Source organism: Cajanus cajan, chromosome 7 (genome assembly GCF_000230855.2).
Source record: "Cajanus cajan strain Asha chromosome 7, NIPB_CcT2T_4, whole genome shotgun sequence".
Lineage (NCBI taxonomy): Eukaryota > Viridiplantae > Streptophyta > Magnoliopsida > Fabales > Fabaceae > Cajanus > Cajanus cajan.
The window spans coordinates 59611689-59626264 of NC_138523.1; the positions used below are offsets into that span (position 1 = coordinate 59611689).

The 14576-nt window shown below is 34.2% G+C and overlaps 3 protein-coding genes and 1 pseudogene across 3 annotated transcripts; 1 reads left to right on the plus strand and 3 right to left on the minus strand.

Annotated features, from left to right (window-relative positions):
• On the minus strand, window positions 1-2905 carry LOC109797529 (F-box/RNI-like superfamily protein). Its single transcript, XM_020357589.3, has 4 exons — window positions 2683-2905; window positions 2394-2599; window positions 2217-2310; window positions 1-1622 (listed from the first exon to the last, which is right to left on the minus strand). Exons 1-4 carry the CDS (start codon window positions 2884-2886, stop codon window positions 177-179), a joined length of 1950 nt encoding a protein of 649 aa, XP_020213178.1. The 5' UTR covers window positions 2887-2905; the 3' UTR covers window positions 1-176.
• A 1428-nt stretch (window positions 2906-4333) lies between these two features.
• LOC109797564 (obtusifoliol 14-alpha demethylase) lies at window positions 4334-7609 on the plus strand. Its single transcript, XM_083060336.1, has 2 exons — window positions 4334-5108; window positions 6371-7609. The coding sequence occupies exons 1-2, from the start codon at window positions 4647-4649 to the stop codon at window positions 7370-7372; spliced, it is 1464 nt and encodes a 487-aa protein (XP_082916462.1). The 5' UTR covers window positions 4334-4646; the 3' UTR covers window positions 7373-7609.
• LOC109795887 (putative UPF0481 protein At3g02645) lies at window positions 7487-9519 on the minus strand (annotated as a pseudogene).
• A 459-nt stretch (window positions 9520-9978) lies between these two features.
• Window positions 9979-12876, minus strand: CXIP4 (CAX interacting protein 4). Its single transcript, XM_020357121.3, has 2 exons — window positions 12719-12876; window positions 9979-11168 (listed from the first exon to the last, which is right to left on the minus strand). Exon 2 carries the CDS (start codon window positions 11139-11141, stop codon window positions 10182-10184), a length of 960 nt encoding a protein of 319 aa, XP_020212710.1. The 5' UTR covers window positions 11142-11168; window positions 12719-12876; the 3' UTR covers window positions 9979-10181.
• Window positions 12877-14576: the final 1700 nt, after the last annotated feature.

Here is a 14576-nt window from a genome sequence, read left to right on the forward strand (position 1 = left end):
TAAAAAAAAAAAATTACGATACTTTTACAGAACATTATCCAGAGAAAGATACATGGATGGATCATACAAAAGTCTTAAGTACAAAAACCTGTGACAAATAACATCTAGCCAGACAACAAGTTACAGACAAACAGAGATATACATATAGAGTCACACAGATACATGAAATAAACAAATTACACAACCATTTCGTCATTATTTTCAGCATCGCCCACCTCTTCATAGTCACTATCAATATCTGCTTCAAGAAGCCACTGCTCAAATTCATCCACGTCATCATAATCGTGTGTATATAACCCATCTGAGGTATCATAGGGATCAGCCCCAAGCTCCTCACCATGGCATGCCACATGTAAGAAAGGTCTGCTTCTGGCTAAAGCATCTACCATGTCTCTATTAACATTTCCTGTCACTCCCAACCATTTGAGCCTTGGAAAATATGGTTTCTTCAACCAGCGAAATGCAAGCGGAGTAATGCCACCACAGTTATAAAGATCCAACAAACGCAAACTACTTCCATGTCTGGCGTCATCAACCAGCATTGAAGCTAATGCCATGACTGCAGTATCACCGATTAGAGGGCACTGTCGCATCCGGAGTTCGAAAAAGGGAATCCGACTCTTTGCCAGCAGCAGAACTCCATTATCTGAGAGGTTAGGAAGATTAGATAGGTCCAGTTCTCGCAATTCCAGCACACAGCAGCCATTAAATAGAGCTGTGATGCATTTATCTGTAAGTCTCTTGCACCCTCGAAGAGACAACGCATACAGTGAACTAATTACAGATGATCTTAAGTACAAAAGTCCTGCATCAGTTATATCGGAACCATCTAATAGTAAAATTTTCAGTCTTGGAAGAGTGCCAATGGCCTGGAGAGCTTCATCCCCAAGGCTCCTGCAGTCTCTCAAGTCAAGAACTTTAAGCTCCTTGTTTGATGCCAAACTCAAAACAGCGTGATTAGTTAACAGATTGCACCGTCTTAAGCTAACATGTGTTAAAGTAAGGGATGTTGCGGAAATATCATGAAAAACTAGATCAGTTAAATGAGTCCCATGAGTGACCTTAAGCTTGTATAAGCGACTGCAAGAATGCAGGATAGTTTTGAAGCCCGTGTCTGTGACACGACAAAAGCCACCAAGGCATATACTCTCCAAGTTTGCACACTTGTCAGCCATTAGAAGTAATCCCAAATCATTCACTCTTCGAAAGTACGTAATCAGGAACTCTTGACTTCGAACCAATGAAAGATGTTTCAATCTCCCAAGCTGATTAATTTGTTGAAGACCAGCATTGGTTAGGTCAAATGTAATTCTAGGTTCAATCAGTGGTGCATCTTGAAGATCCAAATGAATCAAAAGGACGAGACCCTTGGATATTGTACCAATCATAGCATCCGTTATATAGTCTACATTAAGACATAGTTTCTGAATGCTAGGAAGTATGGATGGTTGAACAGGATTTGAGGGCAGATGGGCTCCCAAATTTGGGCTAAGCAGTTCCGTCACTGTAACTGAAGAAATGTAGCCAATCTCAAGAGAAGTGAGTTTCTCTGAGGCAGAAGCCCATACCCGAGCAAAGTTGTGACGTAGAAAGAGAGAGACATCGAACATCAGAATCAGGGCCTACCAAAAGATTCAGAGTGAATTATAGATTTAATTGCATTAATAATCAATGGACATGTTATCATATTTTTCAATCCGAAACATAAAATAGAAAGAGAAAAAGACTTGAAGAAGCATAGAGAAATGTTATGAAAAAATGAGTCATTCAATATTCATTTGGATGCCCAAAATGAAAAAGATTTTGCCCAAGGCTTCACATTTCCCCTTACTCTATGCAAATATATACATTCAATGAAGCAAAGTTTTAAAGCTCAACAAAATGCCCAAATTGGAATAAATTTGAACAAAAAATCCAATGATCCAAACAAAGAAACAAAACCAAGTAATAGCACAAGTGGGTTTTACCATAGCAAGCATTAGCAAGAACGGGTGATAAACATGGACATAATCAGCATTCACCAACATCAATGCAACCAAAAACAAAACCTCTCGTCCGGATTTCAGTCAGCAGAACTCAAAAGTAGTTTTATCCCCAATCCCAATGCAACAAATTCATCCTTCTTCATTCAGAAATGTACATTGGAATTCCGAAAAAGACTTTTATTAAGACCTTGGCAGAAGACAAAGCAAATAAATAATCGTAAGCTTACTTACTTCCAAGTGGGAGCAACCGCTAAGCAACTCCTCCAGATCGGAAATGTGAATAGCCCTCCCTCTATTCTCCGCCACGGAGCCCAAGTAGAGAGACCTGAACCACAACACCAACAAGAAGAATAGCATCAGTCACTACTCAATACTACTAGCAAGTAGAAACCACAAATTACTGGGAACCTGAGATCCGAGCAGCGAGTCCCAATCTCGGATAAGAGCCTGCCACTGAAATCGGCGCAATTGTGGAGAGAGAGGTGGTGCAGGGAGGGTTTGAGCAAGAAGGCGATGGCGGAATCGTCGAGGCGAGCGCAATCGAGCTTGAGAGCGGTGAGGTAGGGATTGGGGGGAAGCAAGGGGCGGAGGAAGTGAGCGGAAGGGGCAACGTCCTGCGAGAGAAAGAGAAAAGGAGAGTGAGTTAGGGAAATAGAAATAGCAAATAGAGGGTTAAGTTAAGGGCAGTTATAGTTACGAGAAGGTGGAAAGAGGGGAGGAAGGAGAGGATGTGGCGGGCGCAGGAGCGGAGGGCGGAGGAGGTGGAGGCCAGAGAGCAGATGGAAGCGATGTCAAGCTTTGTCATGATCGTCGCCACCAGAGCGGAGGGGAGACCGTCCAGACTCGCCTCCACCACCACCTCCTCCTCCTCCTCCTCCTCCATTTCTGCCTTCGATCCCATCCCATAACACTTCCCATTCTCTCTTTTCCTCTCTTATACACGCCCTTCATTATTTTCCTCTTACTCATTTCATTTCTAATTTTACTTCTTATTATTATTATTTTTTTAGATAATAATGTCATAATCAATATTTCAACTAAAATAGTATACTCTTTCAGTCTCCATTTTCATTTCACAAAAGTAGCAAAATGAATAAAAATAGAAACTAAAAATCTATTTTTATCTTTAAAATTATTAAATATTAATTGTCGTGTAATTTAACAAATGTCAAGTCATGTGTGTGTATGTTACAATTTTAATAATGATTAATAAACAGGTCAAAATTGTTTATTATATAATATTGATATATTAAAATTAAAAAATTAAAATTATGCATTAAATATCATATGAGGACATTTAGTCAATAATTTATCACAAATAATTACAAGGAATATATATTTATGTTAACAAATAAATACAGGGAAGTGTTTGACAAAAAAAAATGTTATTCAGGTATGAAAGATTTATTTATTTGGTATAGAGATCTAGTTTTTTATTTTTTTTAAATTAATAATTTAAATTTTAAATTTTAAATATTAATATTTTCTATTTATATTTTTGTTTAATTATTAATAATTTATCATAAATGATTGTAAAGAATATATATTTTCATGTTAAACAAATAAACACAAGAAAGTATTTGGCTAAAAATTTTACCTGTTTTATTATCTTTGTTGCATACATGCGATGTTTTTTATTTTTTATTATTATTATTTTACGAATTTGAAAGAATATTTAACGAATTATTAATACAACAAAGAAAATTATAGTAATTATTTTCTTCTAGTTTATCAATATACAATAATTATATTAAGGAGTATAATTTAAAAATGCTAATGATAGAAAAATATAATAATTGGAAGAGAAATATTAGTGATACAAGATTTTATAAGTTTTAATAAATTTTACGAGTATATTAAAAAGTGTGTTAAACATATGAAAAGAGAAAGTAATTGGAAGATAGCTCCCACTAGCGGTGCTACTGACAGAGAATGGGATGGGCGTGGATATTTAAATATTTGAGTTTTAGGTTTTGCAAAGAAAGAATGCCTTTAGCCAAATTGGCAAAGCCATTTTTATCTGCACTTTGTACATGAAGACGATGGGTGGATCTTGGTGTATATCAGTAGAATCTGCCCTTTTTCTTAAAGTCACTTATCTTATTTTGCAAAGGGATATCTATACTACTATACTTGTCTCTTTATTTCCTTTATATTAAAAAATACATTTTTATTATACTTATGAGAACATCGATTTTCTTTTTTCTTATTCACTTTACAAGAACATTATGTATAATTTTTTATAAGTTATTTTTTAATTAAATATATAAAATGATAGGTAATTTGCGAGTGCACTTAAGAAATAAAAGAAAATGAAGACATGTAAAATTAAGCCCAACGTTCCACCCGTGAATAGAACAGACATTCAAAACTGCATCCAAGCCTAACCCACAGTTTTAATTTTCAAAGCCTCCTCCGATTACTGTGAGCCCAGCTAAGCAAATCCACCCTATAAAATTGCAATTTCGTATTCCATTTCTTAGTGGCCACAAACAACTTCAAAGCATTACAAACAGACACAGATCTGCCCCATGATACTAGATCTGTGGTTCCACATTCATTGGGTTTATCAACAATAATAATATCATTCAAATAAAAGGAAGAAAAATACATCACTTCACTTTCACTTTCACATCATCATCACATTCGCACAACACAAACATGGAAGTTGATGGCAGGTTTCTGAGCACATGTCTCCTCCTTGCGGCTACAATCCTTGTGGCAAAACTCATATCAGCCTTCATAGTGCCCAAATCAAGAAAGAGGGTACCGCCGGTTGTGAAGGGGTGGCCCCTCATTGGAGGGCTTTACCGTTTCCTCAAAGGACCAATTTTTATGCTCCGTGAGGAGTACCCTAAGCTTGGGAGTGTGTTCACCCTCAAACTGTTTCACAAAAACATCACCTTTTTGATTGGCCCTGAGGTTTCTGCACACTTTTTCAAGGCCCCAGAGAGTGATCTCAGCCAGCAAGAGGTGTACCAGTTCAATGTGCCAACTTTTGGACCTGGGGTGGTGTTTGATGTTGATTACTCCGTGAGGCAGGAGCAGTTCAGATTCTTCACTGAGGCTCTTAGGGTGAACAAACTCAAGAGTTATGTCAATCAGATGGTTGCAGAAGCTGAGGTATGCGGTGATCTTTTTTAGTTTTTCTTACTGATTGATCTAATAATGTATGATGTTGCCCCATGTTGATGTGTAATTGTGTTTTCGTTTGGTTTGTGAATTGTGACATTGGGTCTTGAAATTGCTTGTTGTAATCAGGAATTTGTTTTCCATTTGTGTGTGTGTGTTCCTTTGATTTTGGTGGCATCTTGCATGTTATGATGGGTTGGAGGAAAATTTTGTCTACCCCTTTCTAATAAACTTGCCAATGGTGAGTCTCATAGGCTTAGATCCATTGTTTTTGTTATTGCTTTTGCTCTCGATTTTCATTGACCTACTTATGTAATACACGTTTGTGCATTCAATTCAATGATCTGGCGGGATTTGGTCAATGGCCACAGCTGCGATGACCCGTGTACTGTATGTTTGGGAAACCGTTATTGTGCATTCAATTCAATGATTCGACGGGACACCTGCAATGATCCTTTTAGTGTATGTTTGTGAAACCATTTGACACATGATGTACACGGGTATACTACGTGTAGCGTATGTTTGGGAAACCATTTGAACGATGCAAACAGGAATTCCCACTTTTTAAAAATAGGAAGCAAGTAGTTGATGCTTTTAAATGATTTTGCTTTAGAGTGAAAGTTGTGGTATTATAATTTATAGATTGTGGCATTATAATTATAGTTTACACCGACATCTTTTGAAGTTTTGTGACATTGCAGATTAACTCCCTGTTTTTTCTATTCCTACGCAAACTCTTTTAATTGTTTGAAAAACACGACATTGACACCCTTTAAGACATTACGTTACCTCCCTCAACTGTACACGTTAAACATGTAGGGAGTTACATGCAATCCATGAAAGTTAGAAACTATTTGTGTAATTTACTCTAATCTATAATTCTTAGAAGAAAATTGAGTAAAAATTAACAATTTCATAATTTTTAACAAATGTGCGTAAATTTTTATCACAACACCGGGCCATTGTATTTTCAACAATGATTATAACTTTAACGCTCACCTTAGTGTAGTGTTTTTCCTATTTTAAATGAAAACAAAATTTTATGCTGTTACCTGAATTCATTCCCATATTAAGTTGGTGAAGCTCTTTCGCTTCCATTTGGACCTCACCATGATGAAATAGCATCAAACCTGGCAGTTGGTTGTTTTGTTTATTTATGTTGTTAATAGTAGACTCTTCCCTGTAATTTTTGTTGTTTGTGTACCAATGTGGCGTTGAAGATTGTTCTTTCCAAACACAAACCCAATATGCAGGACTATTTCTCAAAGTGGGGACCAAGTGGTGAGGTTGATTTGAAGTATGAGCTTGAGCATCTGATCATCTTGACGGCCAGTAGATGTCTCTTGGGGCGTGAAGTTCGCGACAAGCTTTTTGATGATGTCTCTGCATTGTTCCATGACCTTGATAATGGGATGCTTCCAATCAGCGTTCTCTTCCCATACCTGCCAATCCCAGCTCACAAGCGCCGTGACCAGGCACGCAAGAAGCTTGCTGAAATCTTTGCAACCATCATAGCTTCTCGCAAAAGTGCCAACAAATCAGAAGACGACATGCTGCAGTGCTTCATTGACTCAAAATACAAAGATGGTCGCCAAACGACAGAAGCTGAAGTGACTGGACTCCTCATTGCTGCGCTCTTTGCGGGTCAACACACAAGTTCTATTACCTCCACTTGGACTGGGGCATATCTGCTGAGCAACAACCAGTACCTTTCAGCTGTGCAGGATGAGCAGAAGAAGCTGATGGAAAAGCATGGGGACAGAGTTGATCATGATGTTTTGGCTGAAATGGATGTGCTGTATAGGTGCATCAAAGAAGCCTTGAGACTCCACCCTCCACTGATTATGTTGCTGAGAAGCTCACACAGCGATTTTAGCGTGACAACAAGAGAGGGGAAAGAGTATGACATTCCCAAGGGTCATATAATTGCTACATCACCTGCTTTTGCAAACAGGCTAGATCACATTTTCAAGGACCCTGACAGGTACGATCCCGATCGGTTTGCTGTTGGGAGGGAAGAAGACAAGGTGGCAGGTGCATTCTCCTACATTTCATTTGGCGGAGGCAGACATGGATGCCTTGGGGAGCCATTTGCTTATCTGCAGATAAAAGCAATTTGGACTCATCTGCTGAGGAATTTTGATCTGGAGCTGGTGTCACCTTTTCCAGAGATCGATTGGAATGCCATGGTTGTTGGAGTAAAGGGAAAAGTCATGGTCCGATACAAGCGGAAGGAACTTTCTGTTAACCCGTAGGACCACATGCTTCAGTTTCTGGCCCGATTTTATTTTAAACAGTTCTTGTTAGTCTTTTCTGGTTCAACTGTCCAACTTCACTGTTTATTGGACAATGGATATCTAGCTAGAATCTTTGTTGTGGTTTTTTTTTTTTTTTTTTTTTTTGTAATTTTGGTAAGTGGTTTAAACTTATTTTAGCATGTGTATTAGATGCTAGGGTGTTGCAAGTAATTAATTACTTGGGTTCAAGTGAAATGGTGCTGGGTATATTTTGGGGCTGTATCATCGTAAAGTGTTTTGTTATGATCATAACTTCCTAGCATGATGAAATTTGAACAAATTGGATCCATTTAAAAGCTGGGAATCTTTCTCTTTGAAACAATTTTGACTTATAGCCTAGCATACCGGATCTTATTCAGATTCCAACCAATTGAAGTAACCGGATTTATAATGGTAGTTGCACATCACACATGTGCAACTATTATTAATCCACATATGTTCTATAATAAACAAGGCAGTTAAATGGAAAATGGAAGGGTTATGTACGATAACATAATGCAGATAGAGGGTTCAATATATAATTTTTGAATTTACAAAAAGAGTAGATCAGTAACGTGGTAAAAGTTGAAGACAGTGAATATTAGGACAGCAACACCCACTATAGTAGAACTGCTTCTTCAAGGGTCACAGAAGTAAACCCACCTTAATGTACCCATTGGTCATTTCCAATCACTGTTGTAGTGCTCATTAACATCTTCTCCAAGGGTCACACGTGTTGAATTTGTCACCACATGTTTGCAAAGACCATTAACCAAAGTTGCCAATTGCTTATCACTGCCAAGTTCATGGACAATAGCTTCTTTCTCAACTAGAAAGTATGCATCATCTTGGGTGTGAATAAGAGAGTCAATTAGTTTCAAATGTAAGGCTCCTCAGGATAGTGACACTGCTCAGAGGCTATCAGGTTCCTAAGAACACATTTTGTTGTGTGGTCTACTTTTAATTGGGGCATTTGAAACCAAGCTTTGAACAACTTGCAGCATGGCAAGCAACCCAAGCAAAGCAATCAGTTCAAGAATCGCTTCTTCTTAAACTAAATGTCAAGTAGGCATTTATCATGAACCTTCTCAATGCTTATCCCAGCCTCATCCAACTTTGTTGCAGTCCTTAGCACACACTCCTTGTGAGAATGTTTTGTCTGGCTTCTCAGTTCCTTAGGAAAATAAGAATTTCTTATTAGATCTAAAGTAGTTACGAGCAAGCTCAATAAATCTGTTATGCTTTTTGACACTGCTTGGAACAACTTTATCATATAGTTTTTCCAACACTATCATTGGAATCTGATTCTCAAGCAGCATCAAGTCACACTGGATACGTTTGCTAACAAATCCTTGAGTCATTAGATAGTCATCCTTATAATTTAGAGTTATATTTTTTTGTTCCCGTTGAAATTTAGAGTTAAAATTTTATTTTATACTCTTATTTTGTAAATTATTAAAATATGAATATATTATTTTAATAGTTATTTAGTTTAAATTATGAACATAATTAAATAACAAACTTAAAATTATATATTTAACTAAATTTATTTTATTCTTAAATAGTTTTATTATTCGTAAATTTTTATTCTCAGTACTTTTTATTTATTATTTATATACTATTTAAATTAAAATATAATTAATGACCTAATATAAAATTATTTAAAATACGTAAATAAATTAAAATTACAAAAAAAAATGTGACATGTTCCCCCACAAATTTATCCAAAACCTAATGAAACCTGGACGAAAATCAAAACGACTTTCGAAAATACAAGTCTGTACCTAAAACTCACTCTTAGTCTTTTGTAGGGACGAGAATTGTATAAGCAACATGAAAGTAAATTTCTTTTAACAAAGCTTCTCCATATATATTATCAAAAATCAAGCCTTCAATAACATGCTTAAAAAATCTCACTATTTACCAACAAATTGTGTAAGATCTTACCAGTTATGTACGACTTGCAATACAAGTTAGTAAATGAAAAATTAGTGTTTGATCCTTTGAGGGTTGAGCTAGGTGAATGAGATATGAAATGATAAACAAGAAACTGACATCACTTTATCATTTTGGTAGCTAATGCTCATATAGTGAAACCATATTTCAACTTCATTCATTCTTGGTTAAATTGGAAAATCCAGTCCTTTTAACGAACATCATTTACTGATTGTCTCCATAAGAAAATTCTACATTTTTAATTCATTTGATATATTAACTTTATATTTCATCCCCTACATATATATTCAAAAAAAAAAAATTAACAACAATACACCTTTAATTAACAATTGCCCAATTTATAAAATAAAATATAAATAAAACCATTATATAGAATTTTTTCATATAAGGACTAAAGCTTAAAATTAACATTGATTATAAAGAATAAATTTATGATTTAAGTTTAACCTTTATTCCAACTGGTGGGATTAGACTCTATTATCGAAGTAGACAACCTGATACGATAGATAGATCCACTCTTTTCTTCATTTAGACCGCATATAGAAACCAGGAGTACGCACCAAGTTCCTTCAGCTATCACTTAGCCCACTTGACCGCAAGGCTAATAAATAACAGTATAACACCATATATGATAAGCTCACACAAGCATAACACTCATCCATGTATTTAACCTTCAATACGACTAAAGTCAATATAGTTAGAGTAATTGAACATCCAAACTCTGAAACTCAAGTAAAAAAGGTACAGTATTTAAACAAGAATATAGATGTATATAACACATGAAAATTTAAAATCAACAAGGGGCATAAAATTGAGTAGTGCACTGCGTTGATCATTCATCATCTCCACGGTGACAGCTCCTCCTCCTTCCTGATTTATTGATATCCCTACCCTTCCTTGAATCATGATATCCACTTGAATCCGTGTCAGATGATGATGAGGCCCTCTTGTTCTTTCGCTTGTGCCTTACAATGGAATCTTCAGAGGAATCAGAATCTGTTAGACGGCTTCTCCTTCTCCTCTTCTCCTTCCTACTCTTTCTATGCCTGTGCCTATACTCATCATCAGAGTCCGGAGACTTGTCCCTCTTCCTCCTGTGCTCCCTTCTTCTATTCCTCCTTGTCCTTTCACCCGAATCATCTGAATCACTAACTTCCCTCTTAGCTCTCCTCCTCTTTGACCTACCTCTTTTTCTCCTCTTACCAGAATCCTTGTCTGATCCATCGTCATCTGAATTCCCCTTCTTTCTTGAAGAACTTCTCTTCCCACTGATCTTCTTCCCAGACCTTTCAGCAATAATTCTCTCGATCTCTGAATCAACCTCAGAATCTGAACTTTCACTATCCTCCTCCTCCTCCTCTTCAGAGCTCTCATCCTTGCTTCTCCTATCCACCTTCTCAGCCTTTAACTTTTTATCCAATCCAACCAACCCCACAGGCTGCATTGCTTCAGGATCCTTCTCCTCATTTTCATCCTTGATTTTAACATAGTTCTTGCACTGAAACTTGAGGTGCCCAACACGGCCACACTTCTTGCAGGCCCCACGGGATACATCCACATCAGCATTCGTTATCTTAGCAAGCTGTAGAAGCCCCTGGAAACTAGCATATGCATTTTCGGCATCAGGTTCTGCATTTGGCAGATTTTGCGAAGAATCCTTCTTGTCTTCCTTATTTGGTGCATAAGGGTCATAGCCAATAGCACTTTGCCATATGCCATGGGTTTGAAGAGCTGCACTGCTGTGAACCCTATTGTTCGCAGGCATGCGAACCCTACCTGCTGTAGCCGGCATCTTGAGATTTCAATTTCAATCCTGCACCTGGGAAGAGAAAAAGAAACTTAACTATCAAGATCTAAAACAAGGCAAAAAAAAAATAAAAAATCCAGAGGTCAAGCCTGTTTAATTTTCAACATAAAACAGCATATAATAGTTCGAGAGCAATGAAAACTAAAGCAGGTCAGAAAAGACAGATTACATGGTTAGGACATTTCTCACATTTTCCTATAATTAGTTACAATGGACTAACACAATAATATCTTAAATATTTGTTATGAAATAGAAATTGTTCTTTCGTCCAATTTCAAGATATTAGTTCTGCAACTCTCACATGACCAGCCCATTGCGGTCCATAACTTGAAGAAGTATACTGCAAAGTGCAAACATGTATAATATTAAGTGAGAATTCTTATTCACAGACACAGGTACAGCACCACAGCCATCAGAATGGCGCTAAACTACTGGTCCCCAATAGGTCAAAAGCCCTCAATGGCATAAACCGTGGTCACTTTTAAGCATTACCAGACTATCATAATGACAGTTAATACAATAACTGTCATAAAAGCCACCATCACAGAAAACTAAAATCACAAGTAGCAATTGAAGCATATGCATAACATGAATTCAGCCAACACTTTGTCATTAGAATAATCCCAGTGTATAATATTCTACTACCCGTGTTCTAATGACATAGTTGTTGTCTGCAAATATTTTTAGCAAATGTGAAACATAGGATTTAGATATCTAAAAAAGCCATGGAATAATTGTTTTCTTTTTTACAAACCATGCCCACCCTTAACTTTACCACACAATGCATAAATTGGTATGATTTAAATCAAGCAGCAGATATATTCTTTGTTAGCATTTGAACAGATAAATGGAAGCATCTGAAAACACACTCCAATCACAACAATTTGTGCAGGCTTCAAATTTCAATGGACACAGACAACTAATTTATCCACCGCACAGCAAGGAGGAAAATGTTGGGTTAGACAATTCATCAAACGACTTGTGCTCAATCAAATATTCAAATCAACTAGATAATCACCATAATGAGTACATTACTGAATCTTCAACCATCACTCGAGATAAAGGATGTTATCAAAATTCAAACATGAAGAAAGAATGATCCACCACACCCTCAAATCAACTACACACATACAAACCAGATCACATTCTCGTTTATCTCTAGTTTCGGTATTTTCATCAAACACCCAACATGTCATAAAGAAAAACATACACCTCAGAATCAGCCCAATTCATTTATCCATGTGCACTGTTCAAAAATTTCAGCAAAGTGAATCCATATGAATAAAGAATAGAAAATATAACTAGTCATCAAAATAAAACTACAAGGAAGGATAACCTATGTTCTGCCTCCGCACCAACCCAAAGTAAAATCAATCCATAAACAAAAAAAAAAAAAATAGAAGCGAAAATCAGCAACAACATTCATGAATACCAAGGAAAAAAGCAGACGCCAACTAAAGCAAGATGATCTCATTTTGCGATTCAGAAAACATCGAATAAAACAGGATAAAGAATGGCAGGATTTAAGATCAAAGAGAAGAGAAAGAGAATCGGAACCGTACCAAGATTTGCGACGCGAAAGAAGAGATTGAGATTTGGAATAGGATGAATGAATTAGGGTTCGCGAAGAACAAATTGGGATTTTGTTCGCGAAGAAAGAGAAAGTGGGACGGGGTGGGCACTTATTTTTAAAAGAAGGGGCACCCAATTATTATCCAAATTTTAAAGATTTAAATACACTTTTTCGTCAATAAGTTTTAAATTTCAATAGAGCAAATTTGTGATTAATTAAATTTCAATTATGATAATGTATACGTGTTATAAAAACATGTCGGATGATTTAACTGTTTTTTTTTTTTTCCTATTTTCGTGAATTATTATATTCTCAGAAAGACTGTCGGTCACTAATTTATATAAAAAAAAATTATTATATTTTTAAAATCGATTTAGTGATGACAGGATAAAATAATTATATATTATCATGCTGTAATTATCCTATACCGTTATAATTTGTTGTTTTTTTTATATATTAATAAAAAATAGGTATCGTTTGAAAGAGTTTAAAAATAATTTATTTATATTTATCTTAAAATATGTATTTGATTAAAATTTTAAAAGATAGTTTTAGCATAAAAAAAATCTTATAAATTTTAATAAATTTTAAAAGGTTTTATAAGAATCTTATTACTTTTAAGATGTTTTTAAAAGAACTTCTAAAATTTTGATTTTAATCAAAACTTTATAATTTAGATTTTAATGAATTTATATTATAAGATTTTAATTATTTTTTTAATAAACTTTTCATAAAAATATGAATTTAAAATATTACAAAAATTGATAAAAAAAAATATAACAAAAATAAGAAAAAAAAGTAAAATCAACATTATTTTTTTTATTTTTTTGCCAAATAATTATATCTATCTTTTAATAAATAATTAACTTTAATGTCCTTTTAACTAATATTTTTTCATATACCTAAATTTATATTAGTTTTTAGTGCATTAACATATTTTCTTTCATACACTTAAGTTTGAACAATATATTTAAAGTTATAATCTTCATTAACTGATGAAAATTCATTTAATAATTCAATTAAAAATTTATTAGAATGACATTCTTTGTGAAAAATAATTTTTATATTAATACATATAATATTATATTATATAATTTATATATTAATTTATATAATATACATTGTAAAATTTTCTTTCAATATTTTATTTTACATATAATTACAATAATTTTGACATGTAAATTTAAAATATATTATTAATTAAAATACTAAAATGAAAAACAATTACTTAAATAAATTTAAATAAAAAATTTGAATAATAATTATAATTATAGATGCTTTATAGTTTTTAAAAAAATAACTAGGTAAATAAAAAATTAATTTATATTATATAATTAAACATATTTTTAAATTTGAGAATTTTAAATAATTATATATATATATATATATATATATATATATATCAAATTTTAATAAAAACTATAATTTGTCACATATAATATAATATTATTATCTAATTTGTTATCATGGTGCACATCTAGAGATGACAAAAAAAATATGTACCTACAAATATTCACATATACCCCGCCATGAGTAGTAAATGAATAATTAAATGAAGTACTTTAATAATGGACAAAGACACGTACCATGCACCATTTACAACCTTAGATTTTATCTAGAAAATAAGTGATTTTTATGTCTATAATTATAGAGAAATGAAAAATACTAAAAGAGGAGTTGAATAATATGAATCAAATGCTTAACATATTTTTAAAACAATCAAATAATATCAACAATCTTATAAATGCAAATGAAGAGTTAAAAAAATAAAACATTAAATATTTTTATATTGATTTATCCTCACCATCAAATTACGTTCAATTCTTAATTTTTTTTTTATAGAAGAA

Coding starts and splice junctions, on each gene's coding strand:
- CXIP4 (XM_020357121.3), bottom strand. CDS start 11,141: ATGCCGGCTACAGCAGGTAGGGTTCGCATGCCTGCGAACAATAGGGTT.
- LOC109797564 (XM_083060336.1), top strand. CDS start 4,647: ATGGAAGTTGATGGCAGGTTTCTGAGCACATGTCTCCTCCTTGCGGCT. Junction 5,109..6,370: donor AGATGGTTGCAGAAGCTGAG/GTATGCGGTGAT, acceptor CCCAATATGCAG/GACTATTTCTCAAAGTGGGG.
- LOC109797529 (XM_020357589.3), bottom strand. CDS start 2,886: ATGGGATCGAAGGCAGAAATGGAGGAGGAGGAGGAGGAGGAGGTGGTG. Junction 2,600..2,682: donor TCCCCTCTTTCCACCTTCTC/GTAACTATAACT, acceptor TTTCTCTCGCAG/GACGTTGCCCCTTCCGCTCA. Junction 2,311..2,393: donor ACTCGCTGCTCGGATCTCAG/GTTCCCAGTAAT, acceptor GTTGTGGTTCAG/GTCTCTCTACTTGGGCTCCG.